Source organism: Ranitomeya imitator, chromosome 4 (genome assembly GCF_032444005.1).
Source record: "Ranitomeya imitator isolate aRanImi1 chromosome 4, aRanImi1.pri, whole genome shotgun sequence".
In the NCBI taxonomy this organism is placed as follows: Eukaryota; Metazoa; Chordata; class Amphibia; order Anura; family Dendrobatidae; genus Ranitomeya; species Ranitomeya imitator.
The window spans coordinates 707,312,662-707,338,208 of NC_091285.1; the positions used below are offsets into that span (position 1 = coordinate 707,312,662).

The 25,547-nt window shown below is 43.7% G+C and overlaps 1 protein-coding gene across 1 annotated transcript; it reads right to left on the reverse strand.

Moving 5' to 3' along the window:
• Nucleotides 1-18,760: 18,760 nt before the first annotated feature.
• Nucleotides 18,761-25,347, reverse strand: LOC138674842 (olfactory receptor 5G3-like). Its single transcript, XM_069762659.1, has 2 exons — nt 25,302-25,347; nt 18,761-19,590 (listed from the first exon to the last, which is right to left on the reverse strand). Exons 1-2 carry the CDS (start codon nt 25,345-25,347, stop codon nt 18,761-18,763), a joined length of 876 nt encoding a protein of 291 aa, XP_069618760.1.
• Between the last annotated feature and the right edge of the window lie 200 nt (nt 25,348-25,547).

The window sequence follows — 25,547 nt, forward strand, 5'->3', positions numbered from 1 at the left end:
GGCTGGACCACGGTGAGTCATTGGACGTGGTATATCTCGATTTTTCTAAAGCGTTTGTTACCGTGCCGCACAAGAGGTTGGTACACAAAATGAGAATGCTTGGTCTGGGGGAAAATGTGTGTAAATGGGAAATTAAGACGTAGATGTAGGCACTACTAAGAAAGGGTGGTGCTCAAGTAGGGGCCAAGCCGTAATGCATATGACAATAAACTTGGCACACACCAATGCGTAAATGCAGTGAAGAAGAGGGGTTTATTAATGAGGTAGAGTACATACAGTAGTAGACGTTTCGGTATAATCACTAGACCTTCATCAATGAATGGACAGGGAGTCCCTGTTGCTGTGAATGGCTCCTAAGGGTTAAAAGGGAGCAGACCGCGAAGTGAAGGTGGGCTGATGTATGCGGACCATGGACGCAGTATCCACCACTTGTCCAGTGGTCTGCATACATCAGCCCACCTTCACTTCGCGGTCTGCTCCCTTTTAACCCTTAGGAGCCATTCACAGCAACAGGAACCCCCTGTCCATTCACTGACCCAGGGTACCTTATTAATTAATAGAGTGAGGTACATTGATGAAGGTCTAGTGATTAGACCGAAACGTCTACTACTGTATGTACTCTACCTCACTAAAAAAAACCTCTTCTTCACTGCATTTACGCATTGGTGTGTGCCAAGTTTATTGTAAATGGGAAATTAACTGGCTTCGTGAAAGCAGAGGGTGGTTATAAATGGTATATGATCTAACTGGGTCGCTGTGACCAGTGGGGTACCGCAGGGGTCAGTATTGGGACCTATTCTCTTCAACATATTTATTAACGATCTGGTAGAAGGTTTACACAGTAAAATATCGATATTTGCAGATGATACAAAAATCTAAAGCCGTCAATACAAGAGAAGATAGTATTCTGCTACAGATGGATCTGGATAAGTTGGAAACTTGGGCCGAAAGGTGGCAGATGAGGTTTAACAATGATAAATATAAGGTTATACACATGGGAAGAAGGAATCAATATCACCATTACACACTGAATGGGAAACCACTGGGTAAATCTGACAGGGAGAAGGACTTGGGGATCCTAGTTAATGATAAACTTACCTGGAGCAGCCAGTGCCAGGCAGCAGCTGCCAAGGCAAACAGGATCATGGGGTGCATTAAAAGAGGTCTGGATACTCATGTTGAGAGCATTATACTGCCTCTGTACAAATCCGCACATGGAGTACTGTGTACAGTTTTTGGCACCGATGCTCAGGAAGGATATATTGGACCTAGAACGAGTATATAGGAGGGCAACAAAATTAATAAAAGGGATTGGGAACTACAATACCCAGAGAGATCAGCAAAAATAGGATTATTTTGTCTAGAAAAAAGATGACTGAGGGGCGAACTAATAACCATGTATAAGTATATAAGGGGACAATGCAAATATCTCTCAGAGGATCTGTTTATACCAAGGAAGGTGACGGTCACAAGGGGGCATTTTCTATGTCTGGAGGAGAGAAGGTTTTTCCACCAACATAGAAGAGGATTCTTTACTGTTAGGGCAGTGAGAATCTGGAATTGCTTGCCTGAGGAGGTGGTGAAGACGAACACAGTCGAGGGGTTCAAGAAAGGCCTGGATGTCTTCCTGGAGCAGAACAATATTGTATCTTACGGTTATTAGGTTCTTTAGAAGGACGTAGATCTGGGGATTCATTCTGATGGAATTTAGGCTTAACTAGATGGACAAATGTTTTTTTTCAGCCTTGCTAACTATGTTACTATGTGTTATTGTTGGCGGAACGCACCAAGTATATATATATATATATATATATATCTATATACATAATTGTCTAAGGGTTTTTCCGTCTGTCTGTCTGTCTGTCTTTCTGTCTGTCTGTCTGTCTGTCCTGGAAATCCCACGTCTCTGATTGGTCGAGGCCTGGCGGCCTCGACCAATCAGCGACGGGCACATCATCGACGTAGAAATCCCACGTCTCTGATTCAATCAGCGACGGGCACAGCGACGATGATGTCATAAAGGACGTAGATATCCCGCGTCTGATTGGTCAAGGCTGCCAGGCCTCGACCAATCAGCGACGGGCACAGCGACGATGATGTCATGAAGGACGTAGAAATCCCGCGTTTCTGATTCAGCTACGGGCACAGTATCAATGTAGATGTCATAATGGTTGCCATGGCGACGATGATGTCATAAAGGTTGCCTCGACCAATCAGCGACGGGCACAGTCTGCCGCGAATTCTGGAATCATCATTGTCCATATACTACGGGGACATGCATATTCTAGAATACCCGATGCGTTAGAATCGGGCCACAATCTAGTATATATATATATATATATATATATATATATATGTAGTAATAGGTGCTTTCGCAACCCGGGGTCCACCGTGCAGAAGAGTAACCTGCTGCTAGAATTGGTGGCACTATATGGCGGTATAAGCGAGCTCTGTTACTTCAGGTGCCAGTATTCTAGAGGCTTATTTCAGCCAACCCTAACCTCTTGCAGACATGACCACTAAAGCAGTAAAGCTTATGACAAAGGTTGATAGTAGCGTATGGCCGTGCAGCCATGCGAACCTTTTATAGCTGCAGCAGACAAGGACCTTCCTAGTGGTCCAATAGGACCTAAGCATGTGACCCCCCAACCTCCAATGGAAGGTCATCCCGTGGGCATGCTCAGTATGGGAAAAGCAGGACTTAGTCCCAAAAAGACCTGCTTGCTGCTGAACACTGCTGGCTACAAAGGTACAGCCTGGAAGGGCAGTAGTAACCAGTTGTCCAGTATCAGCCTGAGCCAGATGCTGGGACCAACATCTCCGCTGAGCAGGCTCCACTGTGGCTTTAGGACAATGGGAAACCGCAGCAGATATGGTTTGAGATTACCCCTGTGCAGCAGCGGGAACTCGACACCTAACACTATGTTACTATGTCTTGCAGCCACATTGCGCTGGTGTATGTTTTTTTATTTCTCCCGTATGTTCCTCCAGTATTGTCCGGTCTCTGCTATTGGTGGAGTTGCTGCCTTTACTCTGTAGTTTGGAATACACCTTGGTTGGTTCTTTGGAGAACAGGGCATATATCTTCTTGGCTTCAGCTTCTCTAGTGTATCTCCCTAGTAGTGCAGTGAGTGCAGTGAGCCTTTGTTTAGCAGTCTCTAGGGCTGCAGGGCCTCCATCTACTCCTAGTATACATGGCCCCATCCTATTCTGGTATGATTGTCCCCCATCCCGGTCCTGGTATGCACGGTCCCATCTTTATAATTGGCCTCTACCCCATCCTGGTATGCATGGCCTCATCAGAAAACATAAAAAACAAACAAATAAAAATTACACTTACGGTACTTTCCTGGCGCTACCTCGCAGCATCTTATTCTGGTGCCAGCAGCTGCTTTATGCTTGTACGCAGTGCATGGCAGGGACGTCAAGTGCTGCTAACAAGCAGGGCACAGCTGCCTGAAAACACACTGCTCCTCGTGCCGGGACTGTGTGCACAGAGAGCAGTGAGTATTCATTGCTCTTCAGTAGCGCACACAGTGTCAGCCGGAGCCTTCCTGCAGCTGCAGGTGGTCATGTGTGCCGCTACTTAAGAGAAATGAATATTCACCTCTCTGGGCATGGAGAGAGGTGAATATACATTGCTCTAAAGTAGCGGCACATGTGACCACCGGCAACAATAGGAAGCCGGCGGCTAACACTACCCGAGACTGAAGAGCAATGAATACTCACTGCTCTCTGCACTCACAGTCATGGCATGGGGAGCATCGAATATCACAGCAGCTGCCCTTTGGATTGCAAGCAAAGCATGACATCCCTGCCATACACTGCTTACAAGCATAAAGCAGCTGGTGGCATCGGAACAAGATGTTGTGTAGGAGCGCCGTTAAGGAAAGTGTAATGGCTTGTTTTTTAATGTTTTCTGATGGGGCCATGAATACCAGGATTGGGTTGGGTGGGGGCCAGTCATAAGGATGGGGCCATGCATACAAGACCCGGGGTTGGGGGCCAATCATACCAAGACGCTATTAAAGAGAAATTAATATTCATTGCCCCCCACGCCCATGGCATGGAATGCAGTGAATATTCATTTCTCTTTAGCAGCGAACACAGGAGTTAGTGGCAGCCACCGGCTCCCGCCACCTGTGACCAGCTGCTCCCCTGATGCCGCACCCCTACCTTCCCACTACAGCCAGAGCCGATACATTCGGACTACGAGACAAACCCTCCATTATCCTCCACATTTTTGGATGAAAAAAGTGTGTCTATAGTTACCACATTAGGCAGTACCACTGTTCAGGCAAATTATAGTGGATCCGATAGTACATACTAGGCCTATCGATCTGGGCTAGGTTTGTGTGATAGTTAACTGTGTTTCTTTCTTGCATTTCCAGGGTAACACAGTCTTCATTGTCAGTAAAAACAAGTTCCTTAAAATATTGCCTGGTTATGTTCTTTGTCCTTGGCCTGCTGTATTCTGGTACACGGTCTACAACTTCACATAGTCAGCAGGATACAGCAATCGTCATGGACAGGAACATGGAGGGAGACAATCCCTTATTGCCAGTGGCCCTGGCTCAGGTGCTGAACCCACCTGCCACAGCCTTGGTTACAGCATGGTACTTATCAGCTGGGGCACTATTGCAGAATTTGTCAAAATAAGATGGTAAAAACATGACATTGCAAAACTGGACAGAAAGGGTGCTGAGCGCAACTTGGTCCCAGAGATGCGAGCAGAAACAGCACTGAATGCCTTAGAACGCGATGCCAAATGCACAGTAATGGTACGGCCTGAGTCCGAAAGGGACACCTTAGACAAAATACTCCCGCTGCTGGTAGGAACCCATGGGGGGCGTGCCAAAGTGACTCTACTGCAAAGTTTCTTTTTCAATCAGCTGCAGCAGGAAGGTGAGACTGTAATGCAATGCTCCAATGCCTTGCAAGAAACGCTGATTTAAGTACAGCAGGATCCCAAGGCTATGGGAGCTTTCCAGGAGTTAGATAGGCTGTTGCGGGATCAGTTAATTGCTGGGTTAGCTAATAAATTCCTAAAGGTACCATCACAATTAGCGACGCTGCAGCGATATAGACAACTATGCTGATCGCTGCAGCGTCGCTGTTTAGGTCATCGTGTGGTCGCTGGAGAGCTGTCACACAGACAGCTCTCCGGCGACCAACGATGCCTTAGTCCCTGGGTAACCAGGGTAAACATCGGGTTACTAAGCGCAGGGCCGCACTTAGTAACCCAATGTTTACCCTGGTTACCATTGTAAAAGTTTAAAAAAACAAACACTACATACTTACATTCCGGTGTCTGTCCCGCGCCGTCAGCTTCCCTGCACTGTGTCAGTGCCGGCCGGCCGTAAAGAAGAGCACAGCGGTGACATCACCGCTGTGCTCTGCTTTACGGCCGGCTGGCGCTGACAGTGCAGGGAAGCTGATGCCGGGGGACAGACACTGGAATGTAAGTATGTAGTGTTTGTTTTTTTAAACTTTTACAATGGTAACCAGGGTAAACATCTGGTTACTAAGCGCGGCCCTGCACTTAGTAACCCGATGTTTACCCTGGTTACCAGTGAAGACATCGTTGGATCAGCATCACACATGGTGATTCAGTGATGTCAGTGGGTGATCAGCGACCAAAAAAAAGGTCCTGATCATTCCCAGCGACCAACGATCTCTCAGCAGGGGCCTGATCTTGGTCGCTGTCACGCATAACGATTTCATTAACGTTATTGTTGCTACGTCACAAAAAGCAACTATATCGTTAACGAAATCGTAATGTGTGAAGGTACCATAAGGGACAAGTTGCCAGGGATGTTCTTGTCAGGACTAACCTTGAGATAACAGCGCCAGCTTTAAACTGCCAACAGCTGTAACATAGTTAGTAAGGCCGAAAAAAGACATTTGTCCATCCAGTTCAGCCTATATTCCATCATAATAAATCCCCAGATCTACGTCCTTCTACAGAACCTAATAATTGTATGATACAATATTGTTCTGCTCCAGGAAGACATCCAGGCCTCTCTTGAACCCCCCGACTGAGTTCGCCATCACCACCTCCTCAGGCAAGCAATTCCAGATTCTCACTGCCCTAACAGTAAAGAATCCTCTTCTATGTTGGTGGAAAAACCTTCTCTCCTCCAGACGCAAAGAATGCCCCCTTGTGCCCGTCACCTTCCTTGGTATAAACAGATCCTCAGCGAGATATTTGTATTGTCCCCTTATATACTTATACATGGTTATTAGATCGCCCCTCAGTCGTCTTTTTTCTAGACTAAATAATCCTAATTTCGCTAATCTATCTGGGTATTGTAGTTCTCCCATCCCCTTTATTAATTTTGTTGCCCACCTTCCTTGGTATAAACAGATCCTCAGCGAGATCCCTACAGCAGAGATATCTCTAGAGATATTTGAGAGATTTTCGGTCATATGATGGAACACAAAAGTGGCAGCACTGTTCATCTTACAGCAGCAAACAATTGTCAGCTGCTCGTGAAGAGAATTATGTGGATGAGAGTGAAACTCTGTGGTCAAGACATCGGCACCAAAGGGGTGGTTCTGGTAAATCCGCACCCAAAGAGAAGAATGGCCGTGACCTTGGGAATTAACCCCTTTCTGCCATTAGACGTACTATTGCGTCCATGTGGGGTGGGCTTTACTTCCCAAGGACGCAATAGTACGTCATATGCGATCGGCAGCGCTCACGGGGGGAGCGCCGCCGATCGCGGCCGGGTGTCAGCTGTTTATCGCAGCTGACATCCGGCACTATGTGCCAGGAGCGGTCACGGACCGCCCCCGGCACATTAACCCCCGGCACACCGCGATCAAAGATGATCGCGATGTGCCGGCGGTGCAGGGAAGCACCGCGCAGGGAGGGGGCTCCCTGCGGGCTTCCCTGAGCCCCCCGCAGCAACGCGATGTGATCGCGTTGCTGCGAGGGTCTCACCTCCCTCCCTGCTCCCTCCAGCCCCGGATCCAAGATGGCCGCGGATCCGGGTCCTGCAGGGAGGGAGGTGGCTTCACAGAGCCTGCTCAGAGCAGGCACTGTGAAGCAGCCTGCACTCCTATCAGATCAGTGATCTGACAGAGTGCTGTGCAAACTGTCAGATCACTGATCTGTGATGTCCCCCCCTGGGACAAAGTAAAAAAGTAAAAAAAAAAAATTTCAAATGTGTAAAAAAAAATAAAAAAAAATATTCCAAAATAATGAAAAAAAAAATAAAAATATTATTCCCATAAATACATTTCTTTATCTAAATAAATAAAAAAAAACAATAAAAGTACACATATTTAGTATCGCCGCGTCCGTAACAGCCCGACCTATAAAACTGGCCCACTAGTTAACCCCTTCAGTAAACACCGTAAGAAAAAAAAAAAAAAAAAACGAGGCAAAAAACAACGCTTCAAAAAGTGGAATAACACGCGATCAAAAAGACAGATATAAATAACCATGGTACCGCTGAAAACGTCATCTTGTCCCGCAAAAAACGAGCTGCCATACAGCATCATCAGCAAAAAATTAAAAAAGTTATAGTCCTGAGAATAAAGCGATGCAAAAATAATTATTTTTTCTATAAAATAGTTTTTATCGTATAAAAGCGCCAAAACATAAAAAAATGATATAAATGAGGTGTCGCTGTAATCGTACTGACCCGAAGAATAAAACTGCTTCATCAATTTTACCAAACGCGGAACGGTATAAACGCCTCCCCCAAAAGAAATTCATGAATAGCTGGTTTTTGGTCATTCTGCCTCACAAAAATCGGACTAAAAAGCGATCAAAAAATGTCACGTGCCCGAAAATGTTACCAATAAAAACATCAACTCGTCCCGCAAAAAACAAGACCTCACATGACTCTGTGGACCAAAATATAGAAAAATTATAGCTCTCAAAATGTGGTAACGCAAAAAATATTTTTTGCAATAAAAAGCGTCTTTCAGTGTGTGACGGCTGCCAATCATAAAAATCCGCTAAAAAACCCGCTATAAAAGTAAATCAAACCCCCCTTCATCACCCCCTTAGTTAGGGAAAAATTAAAAAAATGTATTTATTTCCATTTTCCCATTAGGGCTAGGGTTAGAGTTAGGGCTAGGGTTAGGGCTAGGGTTAGGGCTAGGGTTAGGGCTAGGGCTAGGGTTAGGGCTAGGGTTAGGGTTAGGGCTAGGGTTAGGGCTAGGGTTAGGGCTAGGGCTAGGGTTAGGGCTAGGGTTAGGGCTAGGGTTAGGGCTAGGGTTAGGGTTAGGGCTAGGGTTAGGGTTAGGGCTAGGGTTAGGGCTAGGGTTAGGGCTAGGGCTAGGGTTAGGGTTAGGGTTAGGGCTAGGGTTAGGATTAGGGTTAGGGCTAGGGTTAGGGCTAGGGCTACAGTTTGGGTTGGGGCTAAAGTTACAGTTAGGGTTTAGATTACATTTACGGTTGGGAATAGGGTTGGGATTAGGGTTAGGGGTGTGTCAGGGTTAGAGGTGTGGTTAGGGTTACTGTTGGGATTAGGGTTAGGGATGTGTTTGGATTAGGGTTTCAGTTATAATTGGGGGGTTTCCACTGTTTAGGCACATCAGGGGCTCTCCAAACGCGACATGGCGTCCGATCTCAATTCCAGCCAATTCTGCGTTGAAAAAGTAAAACAGTGCTTCTTCCCTTCCGAGCTCTCCCGTGTGCCCAAACAGGGGTTTACCCCAACATATGGGGTATCAGCGTACTCAGGACAAATAGGACAACAACTTTTGGGGTCCAATTTCTCCTGCTACCCTTGGGAAAATACAAAACTCGGGGCTAAAACATTTTTTGTGGGAAAAAAAAGATTTTTTATTTTCACGGCTCTGCGTTATAAACTGTAGTGAAACACTTGGGGGTTCAAAGTTCTCACAACACATCTAGATTAGTTCCCTGGGGGGTCTAGTTTCCAATATGGGGTCACTTGTGGGGGGTTTCTACTGTTTAGGTACATTAGGGGTTCTGCAAACGCAATGTGACGTCTGCAGACCATTCCATCTAAGTCTGCATTCCAAATGGCGCTCCTTCCCTTCCGAGCTCTGCCATGCGCTCAAACGTTGGTTTCCCCCAACATACGGGGTATCAGCGTACTCAGGACAAATTGGACAACAACTTTTGGGGTCGAATTTCTCCTCTTACGGTCGGGAAAATACAAAACTGGGGGCTAAAAAATAATTTTGGGGGGAAAGATTTTTTTTTTTAATTTTCAAGGCTCTGCGTTACAAACTGTAGTGAAACACTTGGGGGTTCAAAGCTATCACAACACATCTAGATGAGTTCCTTAGGGGGTCTAGTTTTCAAAATGGTGTCACTTGTGGGAGGTTTCTACTGTTTAGGTACATTAGGGGCTCTGCAAATGCAATGTGACACCTGCAGACCATTCCATCTAAGTCCTCATTCCAAATGGAGCTCCTTCCCTTCCGAGCCCTCCCATGCGCCCAAACAGTGGTTCCCCCCCACATATGGGGTATCAGCGCACTCAGGACAAATTGGACAACAAATTGTGGGGTCGAATTTCTCCTGTTACCCTCGGGAAAATACAAAACTGGAGGCTAAAAAATAATTTTTGTGGGAAAAAATTTTTGTTTTATTTTTACGGCTCTCCATTATAAACTTCTGTGAAGCCCTTGGTGGGTCAAAGCGCTCAGCACACATCTAGATAAGTTCCTAAGGGGGTCTACTTTCCAAAATGGTGTCACTTGTGGGGGGTTTCTACTGTTTAGGTACATTAGGGGCTCTGCAAACGCAATGTGACACCTGCAGACCATTCCATCTAAGTCTGCATTCAAATGGCACTCCTTCCCTTCTGAGCCCTCCCATGTGCCCAAACAGTGGTTCCCCCCACATATGGTGTATCATCGCACTCAGGACAAATTGGGCAACAAATTTTGGGGTCCAATTTCTCCTGTTACCCTCAGGAAAATACAAAACTGGGGGCTAAAAAAATAATTTTTGTGGGAAAAATATTTTGTTTTATTTTTACGGCTCTGCATTATAAACTTCTGTGAAGCACTTGGTGGGTCAAGTGCTCACCACACCTCTAGATAAGTTCCTTAGGGGGTCTACTTTCCAAAATGGTGTCATTTGTGGGGGGTTTCAATGTTTAGGCACATCAGTGGCTCTTCAAACGCAACATGGCGTCCCATCTCAATTCCTGTCAATTTTGCTTTGAAAAGTCAAACGGCGCTCCTTCCCTTCCGAGCTCTCCCATCCACCCAAACAGTGGTTTACCCCCACATATGGGGTATCAGCGTACTCAGGACAAATTGTACAACAACTTTTGGGGTCCAATTTCTTCTCTTACCCTTGGGAAAATAAAAAATTGGGGGCGAAAAGATAATTTTTGTGAAAAAATATGATTTTTTATTTTTACGGTTCTACATTATAAACTTCTGTGAAGCACTTGTTGGGTCAAAGTGCTCACCACACCTCTAGATAAGTTCCTTAGGGGGTCTACTTTCCAAAATGGTGTCACTTGTGGGGGGTTTCAATGTTTAGGCACATCAGTGGCTCTCCAAACGCAACATGGCGTCCCATCTCAATTCCTGTCAATTTTGCATTGAAAAGTCAAACGGCGCTCCTTCCCTTCCGAGCTCTGCCATGCGCCCAAACAGTGGTTTACCCCCACATATGGGCTATCAGCGTACTCAGGACAAATTGTACAACAACTTTTGGGGTCCAATTTCTTCTCTTACCCTTGGGAAAATAAAAAATTGGGGGCGAAAAGATAATTTTTGTGAAAAAATATGATTTTTTATTTTTACGGTTCTACATTATAAACTTCTGTGAAGCACTTGTTGGGTCAAAGTGCTCACCACACCTCTAGATAAGTTCCTTAGGGGGTCTACTTTCCAAAATGGTGTCACTTGTGGGGGGTTTCAATGTTTAGGCACATCAGGGGCTCTCCAAACGAAACATGGCGTCCCATCTCAATTCCAGTCAATTTTGCATTGAAAAGTCAAATGGCACTCCTTCGCTTCCGAGCTCTGCCATGCGCCCAAACAGTGGTTTACCCCCACATGTGGGGTATTGGCATACTCAGGACAAATTGTACAACAATGTTTGGGGTCCATTTTCTCCTGTTACCCTTGGTAAAATAAAACAAATTGGAGCTGAATTAAATTTTTTGTGAAAAAAAGTTAAATGTTCATTTTTATTTAAACATTCAAAAAATTCCTGTGAAGCACCAGAAGGGTTAATAAACTTCTTGAATATGGTTTTGAGCACCTTGAGGGGTGTAGTTTTTAGAATGGTGTCACACTTGGGTATTTTCTATCATATAGACCCCTCAAAATGACTTCAAATGAGATGTGGTCCCTAAAATAAAATGGTGTTGTAGAAATGAGAAATTGCTGGTCAACTTTTAACCCTTATAACTCCCTAACAAAAAAAAATTTTGGTTCCAAAATTGTGCTGATGTAAAGTAGACATGTGGAAAATGTTACTTATTAAGTATTTTGTGTGACATATCTCTGTGATTTAATTGCATAAAAATTCAAAGTTGGAAAATTGCGAAATTTTCATAATTTTCGCCAAATTTCCGTTTTTTTCACAAATAAACGCAGGTACTATCAAATAATTTTTACCATTGTCATGAAGTACAATATGTCACGAGAAAACAATGTCAGAATCACCAGGATCCATTGAAGCGTTCCAGAGTTATAACCTCATAAAGGGACAGTGGTCAGAATTGTAAAAATTGGCCCGGTCATTAACGTGCAAACCACCCTTGGGGGTAAAGGGGTTAATATATTATGGGATCTGCATCACCATTTGTTCACTAAGGAAAGTCCGCAGTACTGGCAAAGGACAACAACCCACTGGCCAACCCAGGAGGTCCTGCAGCAGGTAGTGAGAAGTTGCAGCTTTCAGAAGAGTGCCTCATCCAATTGTCCCATGGGTTTGGTCACAGTATCCTCGCATATTCCAGTGGTGATTGGACCAAAGAGAAAACAAGTGCTGATGTTACCTGTGGGAGCCTATTTGAGGCTGAATGGACTGAAGGTGCTGATTGAGCCAGTACACAAGGAAAAGTTCCAGACAAGACCTTTAGTGGCCCATGCACCAGCAGCAGTGAAAGATGGTTGTGTGCCCATCCGTTACATTAACATGCTGGATAGCGAAGTCACTATTCCCGGGGGTATGCTGCTGGCTGAAGTCTATGTACCTAATGGAAAAATACTCAGAAGAAAAGGATTTAACCTCCAGCACAATCGGAATTCAGCCTGGACTTATGCTGCTGAAATTGCCAGGAAAGGAAACCAGACTGCTGAGTGCAATGGCCGAATCATAATGGATTGCATGGGGGTGGATCAGAATACTCTAACCCCTGTTCAGCAAAAGCTTCTGGAAGATACCCTATGGGAATTTCAGGAGGCCTTCTCTCATAATTGGGAAGATTTTTGATGCTCCTCTACCATTGAGCATGAGATTCCAACAGGGAATACTCCTCCAATCTGGGAATACTACCATCAGATTCCTCCAAAAGTGTACTAAGATGTAAAGAACATGGTAGCCATTATGTTGAACAACCAATTCATACAAGAGAAACAGCGTCTTTTGGCGGAACCTGAACCTGAGTCAGGGAGAGCTTACCCACCCATAGATGATGATTGGTGAGCTGTACCTGCTCCCCTAGAGAATGAGGGCCCATCTGTTGCAATATTGCCCCCGAGAGAAACTATTTCACAATCTGTGGTTTTCCACAGAGACAATATGCAGGGAGACATGATTGTCCCAGTCCAAGCTTTGACGGTCCCCAGTGAGAGTGCATCGGGGGGTCAGCATCTCCAGTCCTGTGAAGAATCACTCAGGCTACCGTAGGCATACCCCCACAAAGCTATGTGCAGGTGTATTGAGGATGCCAACATCTAGTAGGGTGGCATGTGAGGGGGTGTTTGAAGATTCCCATTCCACACCCCTTCTAAAGTGGTTTTAGTAGATACCTGTGTAGTCATAGAAGATGTTTTTGGTGTTTTAGCCACTAAATGGCAGCGGTTTGCAGATTTATACTACTGTCACCTGTATGTCAGTTGGCACACAGGAAAATTATCAGTTTGGGACCCCCCAAGGAACAGTTGGAAACTGAAGGATGACTGAGAGTTACAGGCAGTCTTTATAGAATGCAATTAGTAGGAGACAGTCAGATTATTGAGGAAAGGTGCAACTGTTCTTGTTATTCCTGTCAGAGAAGTAGAATCACATTTGGGGGACAACTATGGTTGGATGCAGAGTTGGATTCCAAAGCATCGGCTGTGACATTAATGGCCTTCTGTTAGACTGTCAGACAAAAACTGTGCTCCAGGTGACAAGCCCAGGATCCACTCCACGGTCTCGCAGCTAAACAGCCATTCAGATGATTGGACAGCCACTTCAGTGATCACTTAATGGCCGGTAAGTCCTGAGCTCAGGCCCCACCGCAAGGATCTCAGGGGGTGCATGCATGCAAATTTTAGAAAGAATTTGGCACCAAACCTAAATTCTCAGTTAGAGACATTGTTTGCCATGAGGGCTGTTTGAACCTTAGCTATATACTCCCCGCAGTGGGAGAGCTTGTGTATAGATTGTATAACAGAATTGTAATTTTAGAGAATTGTTAAGTTTGTGAATCTCTGCGCTGCACCGCTGCAGGGGCCGCCTCTTGAACTCATCTAAATATACTCTTGTTCTGTTTAACTCCCAGTTACCACATTAGGCAGAACCACAGGTCAGGCAAATTATAGTATACCCGATAAAACATATTGGGGCTATCGGTTGAGCAATGCAGGGGTCCTAGCTGATCAAGGCTAGGTGTGTAATATCTTTAACTGTATTTCTTTATTGCATTTCCGAGGTAACACAGTTTTCGTTGTTAGTAAAAACTAATTCCTTAACAAATTGCCTGGTTTTGATCTTTGTCCGCGGCATGCTGTATTCTGGGAGGGACCACCCCGGCACACAGTCTACACTTTCTCTCATTCAGAACCTGCTCCACCCACCTAGTTCACATCCCATGGGACATTGACTGATTCCGAGCACTACTGCGCATGATCCACCCATTTCTGCCTATTAACGCTGCGTCAGCATGTCCTGCATTACAGACCTCATTCTGGCATCAGTACCCGTATCATTTTCACTGTCATCATATCACAAGGACAGCTCTAAGCACCCATTTCAGAAGACACTGACATCAATGCTGCCACATCACCACAAACAGCGCGCAGTTCACTCTGCACCCGGAGCCCCTTTAGCCCTGCCTTACTGTCAGTAACACTTATATTATCCACTCTGTCTTTTCTTGCCATCTTTTACTTCAGCCATTTATTAGAATTGTCTCTTACAGCCCAACTGGGATGCCACACTACTGTGGACAGCATGCACAAAGAAGTTACTTCACATGTCTGACTTAACTGGACAAAGGTTAGTTCAATAATGCTCTATTTATTATTATTACTAGGGTTGAGCGAAACGGGTCGAGATTTTTCAAAAGTCGCCGACTTTTGGCAAGGTCGGGTTTCATGAAACCCGACCCGACCCCAGTGTGGGGTCGGCCATGAAGTCGGCGATCTTTTGAATCTGGAATCGGAATTCCGATACCGATTCCCGATATTATTAAGATATCGGGAATTGGTATCGGAATTCAGATTAAAGTGTAAAATAAAGAATTAAAATAAAAAATATTGCAATACTTACCCTCTGACGCGCCCTGGTACTAACCGGCAGTCTTCCTTCCTTAGAATCAGCCTTCCAGGACCTGGTGGTGACGTCGCGGTGACGTCGCGGCTTGTGATTGGCCGCTCGGCCGCCCATGTGACTGCTCGCGCGACCAATCAGAAGCCGTGACGTCACCGAAGGTCCTTCAAGCGCTGATTCTTAGGAAGGAAGGCTGTCGGAAGGAAGCAGGGCGCTTCCGAGGGTGAGTATATTCCTATTAGGTATATAGGTATATAGGTATATACTCACCCTCAGAAGCGCCCTGCTTCCTTCCGACAGCCTTCCTTCCTAAGAATCAGCGCTTGAAGGACCTTCGGTGACGTCACGGCTTCTGATTGGTCGCGCGAGCGGTCACATGGGTGGCCGCGCGGCCAATCACAAGCCGCGACGTCACCGCGACGTCACCGCCAGGTCCTGGAAGGCTGATTCTAAGGAAGGAAGACTGCCGGTTAGTACCAGGGCGCGTCAGAGGGTAAGTATTGCGATGTTTTTTATTTTAATTCTTTATTTCACACTAAAATATGGATCGCAGGGCCTGAAGGAGAGTTTCCGCTCCTTCAGACCCTGGGAACCATGGAAACCCAATGCACTGCATTGGGTTTCGAGTTTCGGACGACCCCGACCCCGACTTTTTTATAGGATCGGCCGATTTCACTCGACCCAACTTTTGAAAAAGTCGGGTTTCGTGAAACCCGACCCGATTCTATAAAAGTAAAGGTCGCTCATCCCTAATTATTTCTATTATTATTATTATACATTTTATTAGTGCCATTTACTCCTTGGCGCTTTACATGTGAATACGGGGCAAATATAGACAAGTACATTAAACATGAGCAAAAAAAAAGCACACAGGTATATAAGGTGGGAGGACCCTGCCCATGAGGGCTCACAGTCTGCAGGGGATGGGTGAGGATACACTAGGAGAGGGTAGAGCTGGTTGTGTGGCAGTTCAGTAGGTTGAGGATCACTGCAGGCTTTTCGGAAGAGCTGAGTCTTTACGTTCTTTTTGAAGGTTTCTATGATAGAGATCTTGGATGCGGTTGTGGGAAGAAGAGATAAGAGGGCAGTAGAGAAGGAGATCTTGAGAGGATCGGAGGTTGCGTGTAGGTAAGTACCGGGAGACCATATCACAGATGTATGGAGGAGACAGGTTGTGGATGGCTTTGTATGTCATTGTAAGGGTTTTGAACTTGAGTCTCTGGGCGATAGGAAGCCAGTGAAGGGCTTGACATAGGGGAGAGGCTGGGGAATAGCGGGGAGACAGGTAAATAAGTCAGGCAGCAGAGTGCAGGGTGGATTGGAGTGGTGCCAGAGTGCTAGAGGGGAGGCCAGAGAGTAGGAGGTTGCAGTAGTTAAGGCGGGAGATGATAAGGGCATGTACTAGCGTTTTTGTGGTGTCGCGGTCAAAAAATGCTCGGTTTCAAAATATATTTTTGAGTTTAAGACAGCAAGAGGAGGCAAGGGCTTGGATATGTGGCTTGAAAGAGAGGGCAGAGTCGAGTATCACCCCAAGGCACCGGGCGTGTGACTGGGGAAAGTGAGCAGCCATTGAGATTGATAGACCGGTCTGGTGGAGGAGTAGAGTGAGATGGAGGAAAGATGATGAATTCTGTTTTGTCCATGTTCAGTTTTAGAAAGCGAGCAGAAAAGAAGGCCAAGATAACAGACAGACAGACAGTGTGGAATTTTGGTAAGTAAGGAGGTGAGGTCAGGTCCGGATAGGTAGATCTGCATGTCTTCAGCGTAGAGATGATACTGCATATCGTGGCATTCTATGAGCTGTCCTAGGCCAAAGCTGTAGATGGAGAAGAGTAGGGGTCATAGAACAGAGCCTTGAGGAACACCGACAGACAAGGGGAGGAGTGAGGAGGAGGTGTGGGGGAGGGAGACACTGAATGTTCGGTCTGTCAGATATGATGAGATCAAGGATAGGGCAAAGTCTGTGATGCCAAGAGATGAGAGGATCTGCAGTAGAAGGGAGTGGTCTACAGTGTCAAAGGCAGAAAACAGGTCCAAGAGAAGGAGGACAGAGTAGTGTCGCTTGCTCTTGGCGGTTAGTAGGTCATTGATGACTTTAGTTTGGGCAGACTTAGTTGAGTGATGGGGTCAGAAGCCAGATTGTAACTGGTCAAAGAGGGAGCAGGAGGAGAGGTGGGAGGACAGTTTAAGATGGACATGTTGTTCCAGTAATTTTGAGACATAAGGGAGAAGAGATATTGAGCGATAGCTAAACAAAGAGGATGGGTTGAGGGAGCGCTTTTTGAGGATGGTTGTGATCTTAGCATGTTTGAAGGATGAGGGGAAGACACCTGTTGTGAGTGATAGGTTGAAGAGATGTGTTAGGGTTGGGATGAAGAGTGTGGTGAGGTTAGGGATGAGGTGGGACGGGAGCGAGTCAAGCGTGCAAGTGGTGAGGTGTGTATATCCCCCCCTTCTTCCCTCCCCTGTTTTTCACATACTCTCTACCCTACTGCTCTGGAACATATTTTACTGAACAGATGTAGGTCCATTTCACTGTGATAGACATCCTTAAGTGTTTGGAGCACAGGAAATGCTGCATCAAGGCATAGAGCAATCACTTAAAATCCAGCTCAATGAATTTGAAAACAAACTTCTTACTTTATTCACCAAAAGTGCTCAGTAGAGGAACAAAGTAGAAGTAAAGTAAATAAATGATTCAAGTAAAGTAATCATGACTAAGGGTGCACAGTCACCTGAAACGCGTCGATGTCACATACCACCTAACTTACATCGCTGATTCTTTTTTTTCCGCCACTGAGCATTTTTGATGAATAAAGTAAGAAGTTTGTTGAGCTGGATTTTCTCCTGTTTGTGGGATTATATATTACTGCTTCACTTAACAACTATTTCCTAATTTTAAGCAGATATACATACCCCAATGCATAGGATGGGCTTCAGTCCTAGTATGGCTGAAAGCTCATGATGCTTTAAATAGCCGTTTCTCTTAGACAGGGCATTCTTACAGATTATTATATATTCTAGAACTAGACTGATGTGTCCATTTTTTTTTCTTGATACTATTGGATACTGTTTTTTGGATATTTCTAATGTTATGGTGGATGTAATTGTATTTTTCTTGTTCCACTGTACTCATTTTGCATTTATGGACATTATCACATGTATATTTGTACAGCACAATAAGATATGTATATTTCTTTCATACCAAGGTTTGAAAAAAAAACCTGTTATGTCGAAAAGTTACACCTTTCATTTTACCCATCATTGCCTGTTTTAATATCCAACAGTGTGGTGAATGATTATTTCCTGTTAAAATAAAAACAAATACTATTGCAATCTCCTGAGAGTATGGCTGATTATCTTTCACTTGATCTTTCAGATTTCTCCTGTCCGGCTGGCACCTTCATATATGCTGAGTGCATACCTTATCTATTGCTTGCACATGGTGGTGGCAGCATCATGCTGTGGGGAGGCTTTTCTACAGCAGAGGCAGGGAAGCTGGTCAGCGTCCATGGTTAGATTGATGGTGTAGGGCAGCACAGTAGCTCAGTGGTTAGCACAGCAGCCTTGCAGCGCTGGAGTCCTGGGTTCTAATCCCACCTTGGACAACATCTGCAAAGAGTTTGCATGTGTTTGAGTGGGTTTCCTTCCACACTCCAAAAACATACTGATAGGGAATTTAGATTGTGAGCCCCATCGGGGACAGTGATGATAATGTGTGCAACCTGTAAAGCGCTGCGGAATATGTTAGCGCTATATATAAAGATTATTATTATTATTATGGTGCTAAATACAGAGCTGGAAAAGACATACCCAAAAAATTACAGCAGTATTTAGAGCGATAGGTGGATCCACAAAGTAGTGGGCGGAATACAAACACACATCACAATTTTCAGATTTATATTTTTAAAACAATTAAAAAGCCCTCTATCATTTCCTTTATACTTTACAAATATGTGATACTTTGTGTTGGTATCACATAAAGTCCCAATAAATATTCATAAATTTGTGAGTGTAACATGAAAAAAATGTGGACAAGTTCACGGGTATAGGAATAATTTTTTCAAGGCACTGTATATTCGCAATACGTAAGAAAGATTAGAAACATTTTTTAAGTGTTTCTCCAACGGCTTTCTTAATATCTTTGTTTCTAAAACTATATATAATTGGGTTGATCAATGGAGTAAATACAGTATAAAACAGAGACAGGATTTTATTAACATCTGATGCTTGTCCTTTGGTTGGAAGATTATAGACAATGAATATTGTGAAGTAGAATATGGAGACCACAGAGAGGTGGGAGCTACAGGTGGAGAAGGCTTTGTGTCTACTGACATTAGATGAAATCTTCAAGATTGCATGGACAATTTTCACATAAGAAACAACTATTATAATGCTGGGAAAAACCATGAACGTAATACTAAGGACATTTATTGATAGTTTTATAGGAAATGTATCAAAACAGGCAAGGCCTTGTAGGGGAACAAGATCACAGAACAGGTGGTCAATGATGTTTGGACCACAGAACTTCAGCCCCAATATTATCAGAATGTAAGTGAATGAAAATGAAAAGCAGAGCAACCAGAAGGTGACGACTAATTTCAAACACAATGTATCTGTCATGATAGAGATGTAACGAAGGGGCTTACAGATGGCCAAATATCTGTCATAGGACATCACTGTGAGAAGAAGACATTCAGATGATTCTGCAATGCAAAAGAAATATAACTGGGCCATGCAGTTGAAAAATGTAATGGTTGCACCATTATTAAGGAGGATGTAAAGCATATTGGGGACGATATCGGTTGGCAACAAGATGTCACTGACGGACAGTTGTGAGATGAAGAAGTACATCGGAGTGTGGAGGTTCTTGCTGGTGAACACCAAGGTGATGATCAGGAGGTTCCCACATATTGTCACACTGTAAACTATGAGTAGTAAAGAAAACAATAAAAGTCTCAAATTCGGGTTCATTTGAAATCCCAAAAGAAAAAACTCATCGACAGAAGTCAGATTGTCCTCCTGCATCCAAGGCAAAATGTAATGTAGAAATAAATGATGTTTAGTCTCGAATTTCCTTAAATTGCTCTTTATATTATAGTTAACCGGGATATATTTTGGATTACACATATGCTAATGAACGTTTACAACAAAAATTACTTCTAGATCTTTTCCAAATTTTGCAGTAACATACTTAGATCACATTTGCTGTTTGGAGCACATGTTAAATTAACCCAAATTTTCACAGACGTATCTGGGTGCTTGGTTGAGTAGCATGACAGGGAACAACATATGTATTTCCCCTTGTGAAGAAAAGTAAAATTAAAACAATTTAAAAAAAAAAAGTAGCTGAAGCTAGCAAATTCAACCTTCAATGTTTGCTTGTTATATCCTAAATCTTTCTAAACTTAAGTTATCACTTAAAAATGAGCGTACCTGGATGAGATTGGCTGTAATCCTGAGGGGGGAAGAATACTAATGTAAAAACCTAGTCATGTCTGTGTTCTGGGTCATACAGTGAAGAACTGTGTTATGCTAGCCACACATAATTGGCATCACTCTTCATAGAGGATTTAGAGGATTAATTTGGGGGTCAGTGCTGTTTGAGCAAAATAATTAATATTATAGTAAAACAGTAAATATCTTTGAAATGATCAGCTCAAATTATAAAAGTTAAAAATGTTTAGTTCATACAGCAAAACCAAAAGAAAACGATTGGGTCAATTAAAAAAAATACCCTTCATTTGATAGCAATCTAAAATGATATTTTTTTACTTTGGTAATCAAGCCCCAACATTCTACCAATCATAACATCATTAATATATTTCCAGTCCCATTACTCACCTGAGATATTTTCATGTTTCTGAAATTCATTTTAATATTCTTTAATTTGTGTCTCAGGTTCGGCTGATAAGACACGATCATTACACACAGACAACACAGTGGATACAGCACATGTATATATACTAAATGTGGAGCTGAGATACTGAAGTGAATCCATGGGGAACGGTCTAAGTTTTCTCTGGCGTCTTCTGTATTCCTGGTCAATAAGGAATAAGACACATGAAATTGTCTTTAACAATGTTCATGTGCATTTCCTTTATTGCCGTAAAATAAAGCAGCGATGAGAAAGTTAAAATAATTAAAATGTACAACAGTAAAAAAATAATAATTTAACAAATCTGAAATTATTGTATATTTCACTGGTCTTAGCATATAAATAGTAAAGATAAGAGGATCTTTTGAAATTCAAATTCACTAACTTTGCCAAATTGAAATAACAAGTTAGGTTTCAAAGAAAGAATTTGCACAAATCACATTATTTAGAAGAATATTTGCCTAGAAAACATGTTTAGAATACCGAGTTTGTCTTTGAGTTAATTGAACATATTTTGAGATCTGTTCTTCAAACGCAGCTTTTTTAATATCCAACACATATCCTCCTATCTGGATGTGGAGAAAAGACGGTAAATAGAGGAAACCAATAGAAATGAGAGAACTTGTCCGGCCAACATTCGCCAATCTGAAATTTGGCATGAACTTAACACATTTGGATTCATGTTCGATTTCCTGTGCACTTTTACTAAAAACCTGCAAAATTTGTCCAAAGTTTGTTACATGATCGCTTTTCCACCAAAGCTTTTGTTAGGGTTTTGGCTAGGATAGTGGAGTTGAATGATGAGCGGGGGAATGTGTTTGATGAGGGGAGAGGGTGGGTAGAGGTTAGAGGAGCCACAAACAGATTTTTTTCCCTTAACTTTATGCGTGGAGATTCTGGCAGCCAATCACAGGGCTTGTGTCATTGGCTGCTGAAGTCACATATAGCTGTCCATATAAAGAGCTGACATGTTGTTTTGGCACCATTTTGTCAAAATAGCAGTGCATAGACGCTGCTCCTGCTGCTACTGGATAGTCAGAAAGTTATCTAGGCGGTTGATAGTCAGCTAGTTCAGTACATAGGATCCTGTGTGGCTGTGAAATCGAAATTCCAGAAGATCAATCATTTTTGTTAATTGTGTGGCCCAGATACACCAGGGCACATGTCAGGATATAACTTTTGTGTGCTCATATTTTTGCTCTGTCCAGGAGTTCACATTTTAGAATCTAAATTGTTTGTCCTAATACCGTGTTCCAGAAAGTAGCAACATTTCTGCAGAAAATTATTTTGCGCTGTAATATATTTGGCAAGGCAAGAGTACACATTTGAAAATATAAATTATTTTTGCTAATACCAAGGTCCTGAAACAAGGCGACAATTCTGCAGAAAAATATTTTTTGCTGATAACATTTTTGGCCAGGTAGGCATCCACATTTGAAAATACAAATTGTTTGTGCTAATAGCATGGTCCAAAAACAAGGCCACATTTCTGCAGAAAAATATTTTGTGCTGATAATATATTTGGCCAGGCAGGAGAAAACATTTGAAAATAAAAATTATTTGTGCTTATAATATGTTCCCAAACAAGGCCACCTTTCTGCAGAAAAACTATTTTGTGCTGGAAATATGTTTGGTCAGGCAGGAGTCCACATTTGAAAATGCAAATTGTTTGTCCTAATAGCATCTTCCTGAATCAAGGCCACATTTCAGTAGATTATAAATTTATGTTTACATTTTTTTGCCTTCCAGCAGGCAGCATTTGAGAATCTAAACTGTTTGTTCTAATACCGTGCTCTAGAAAGCTTGCCACATTTCGGTATCTATTATAATTATTGTTATTACAGTATCAAAAATATTTCCAGAATCTGTCTTTTCCTCAACCCTCACTCTACCAAAATGCTCGTGCATGCCCTAATCATCTCCCGCCTCGACTACTGCAACATCCTCCTCTGTGGCCTACCTGTTAACACTCTCGCACCCCTCCAATCCATTCTTAAAGGTACCGTCACACATAACGATATCGTTAACGATATCATTACTTTTTGTGACGTAGCAACGATATCGTTAACGAAATCGTTATGTGTGACAGCGACCAACGATCAGGCCCCTGCTGGGAGATCGTTGGTCACTGGGGAAAGTCCAGCACTTTATTTTGTCGCTGGATCTTCCGCTGACATCGCTGAATCGGCGTGTGTGACGCCGATTCAGCGATGTCTTCACTGGTAACCAGGGTAAATATCGGGTTACAAAGCGCAGGGCCGCGCTTAGTAACCCGATGTTTACCCTGGTTACCGGTTTTAATGTAAAAAAAAAACACTACATACTTACATTCCCGGTGTCTGGTCATGTCCCCCACCGTCAGCTTCCCGCACTGACTGGTGAGCGCTGGCCAGCCGGAAAGCAGAGCGGTGACGTCACCGCTATGCTTTCCGGCTGGCGCTCAGTCAGTTACTAAGCCCTGCGCTTAGTAACCCGATGTTTACCCTGGTTACCCGGGGACCTCGGCATCGTTGGTCACTGGAGAGCTGTCTGTGTGACAGCTCTCTAGCGACCAAACAGTGACGCTGCAGCGATCGACATCGTTGTCGGTATTGCTGCAGTGCTGCTTAGTGTGACGGTACCTTAACTCTGCTGCCCGACTAATTAATCTCTCTCCTCACTACACTCCTGCTTCCCCTCTTTACAAATCCCTTTACTGGCTCCCAATTTCCCAGTGTATCCAGTTTAAACTACTAACACTGACCTACAAAGCCATCCATAACCTTTCTCCTCCATATATTTCCACACTAGTCTCTCAATATCTTCCCTCACGTAATCTCCGGTCCTCTCAAGACCTCCTTCTCTTCTCCACGCTTATTTGCTCCTCACCCAATCACCTCCTAGACTTCTCCCGAATATCCCACATCCTCTGGAATTCTGTGCCCCAACACATCCGGTTATCCACCACATTTGGATCCTTCAAAAGAAACCTGAAAACCCATCTCTTCAAACAAGCTTACAGCCAGTAATGACCACACGGCCACCTCAACACCATCGGAGCTACTGCAACCCTCGACCTACTGTCTCCTTCCCCATAATCCTGTAGAATGTAAGCCCGCAAGGGCAGGGTCCTCTCCCCTCTGTACCAGTCTGTCATTGTTAGTTTTGTTTACTGTAAGTGATATTTGTATTTTGATGTAACCCGTTCTCATGTATAGCACCGTGGAATTAATGGTGCTATATAAATGAATAATAATAATAAATAAGTAATAATAATAATTTTGTTCTCATATTTTTGCTCAGTCCAGGGGGCTACAAATTAGACTCTCAATTGTTTGTTCTAATAGCATGCTCCAGAAAGTAGGCCACATTTCTGCAGAATTTTTTTTTTGTGCTAGTAATATATTTGTCAAGGCAGGAGTCCACATTTGAAAATATACATTATTTGTGCTAATACTGTTAAGGATTTGTACTTACTTGAACATATACAAAATTAATATACAGTGAGGGAAATAAGTAAATAAGTATTTGATCTCATGCTGGTTTCGTATTTTTGCCCACTGACAAAGACATCTATAAGAACCATCTATAATTTTAAGGGTAAGTTAATTTTTAACATTGAGAGATAGAATCCCAAAAATTAAAATCCAGAAAATCACAATATATAAATTATATAAATGTATTTGTATTTTGCAGTGAGAAATAAGTATTTGATCCTTCTAGCAAACAAGACTTAATACTTGGTGGCAAAACCCTTGTTGGCAAGCCCAGCAGTCAGTCGTTTTTTGTAGTCGATGGTGAGATTTGCGCACATGTCAGGAGGAATTTTGGTCCATTCCTCTTTTGCAGATCATCTCTAAATCATCAAGATTTTGTGGCAATTCCTTCCATAAATTTTCAATGGGATTAAGGTCTTGAGACTGGCCAGGCCTCTCCATGACCTTAATCTCAAGGCAGCTGGGACCACAGTCACCAAAAAAACCATTGGTAACACATTATGCCATAAAGGTTTAAAATTCTGCAGTGCCCACAAGGTTCCCCTGCTCAAGAGGGCACATGTGAAGTTTGCCAATGAACTCCTGGATGATTCTGTGTTATTTGGAGAAGGTGCTGTGGTCAGGTGAAACAAAAAATAAGCTCTTTAGCTTTAACTCAACTCGCTGCCTGTGACTCAAAGAACACCATCCCCACTTTCCAGCTTGGAGGTGGGAACATGTTTTTGGGGTGTTTCTCTGCTAAGGGCACAGGAGTACTTCACTGCATCAATAAAAGTATGGATGGAGCCATGTGCCGTAAAATCCTGAGTGACAACCTCCTTCCCTCCGCAAGGACCCTAAAAATGGGTCATAGCAGGGTCTTCCAGCAATACAATGACCAAAACATACAGCCAAGTAAACAAAGGAGTGGCTCAAAAGAAGCACATGGTGACTCGAGGTCCTAAAAAGACCTGTTTCAGAGTGCTCAAGAACAGCGGAGTACTCTGCACCACATGATCACCATGCTCCCACAGCGGTGTATCCCACTGCAACACCCTGTCCGACAGAAGAGATATAACGAATCCCACCTTCTTTGCTGCTCTGTGGGAAAAAGTGCAGCCAGGAGCTCAAGGTGTATTGTGCACTGGCTCACAGAACCCTTACAAGAAGAAGATTATTTATCTGGCAGCAGGAGGCAAAATAAGGTCGGAAGAGGGGAGGCAGTGGACAAACTTGCTTGCAGCCTGAATAGCTACGGCGGAAACATCCACAGCTGAGGTTGTGCACTTGAGAGCCACCAACCTACCCTCCAGCTGCTGGATGTACCGCAGCAGTTGTTGTTCATCCACCATTATTAGCCAGACCCTGGCGCTAGTATACTGTTAGGGCTATCGGAACGCACCAAGTAATAGGGTGATAGACATGAGGTGCGTTCGAAGCCCGGCGTCCACCGTGCAGGGATACCTGCTGCAATTAATGGCAGATGGACACTGAGCTCACATGTGGGTTAAACGTCACCCGTGTAAAATGAAAGCGAGCTCTGTTACCTCAC

Coding starts and splice junctions, on each gene's coding strand:
- LOC138674842 (XM_069762659.1), bottom strand. CDS start 25,347: ATGGTGGATGAACAACAACTGCTGCGGTACATCCAGCAGCTGGAGG. Junction 19,591..25,301: donor GTACATCCAGCAGCTGGAGG/GTAGGTTGGTGG, acceptor TACTACTCATAG/TTTACAGTGTGACAATATGT.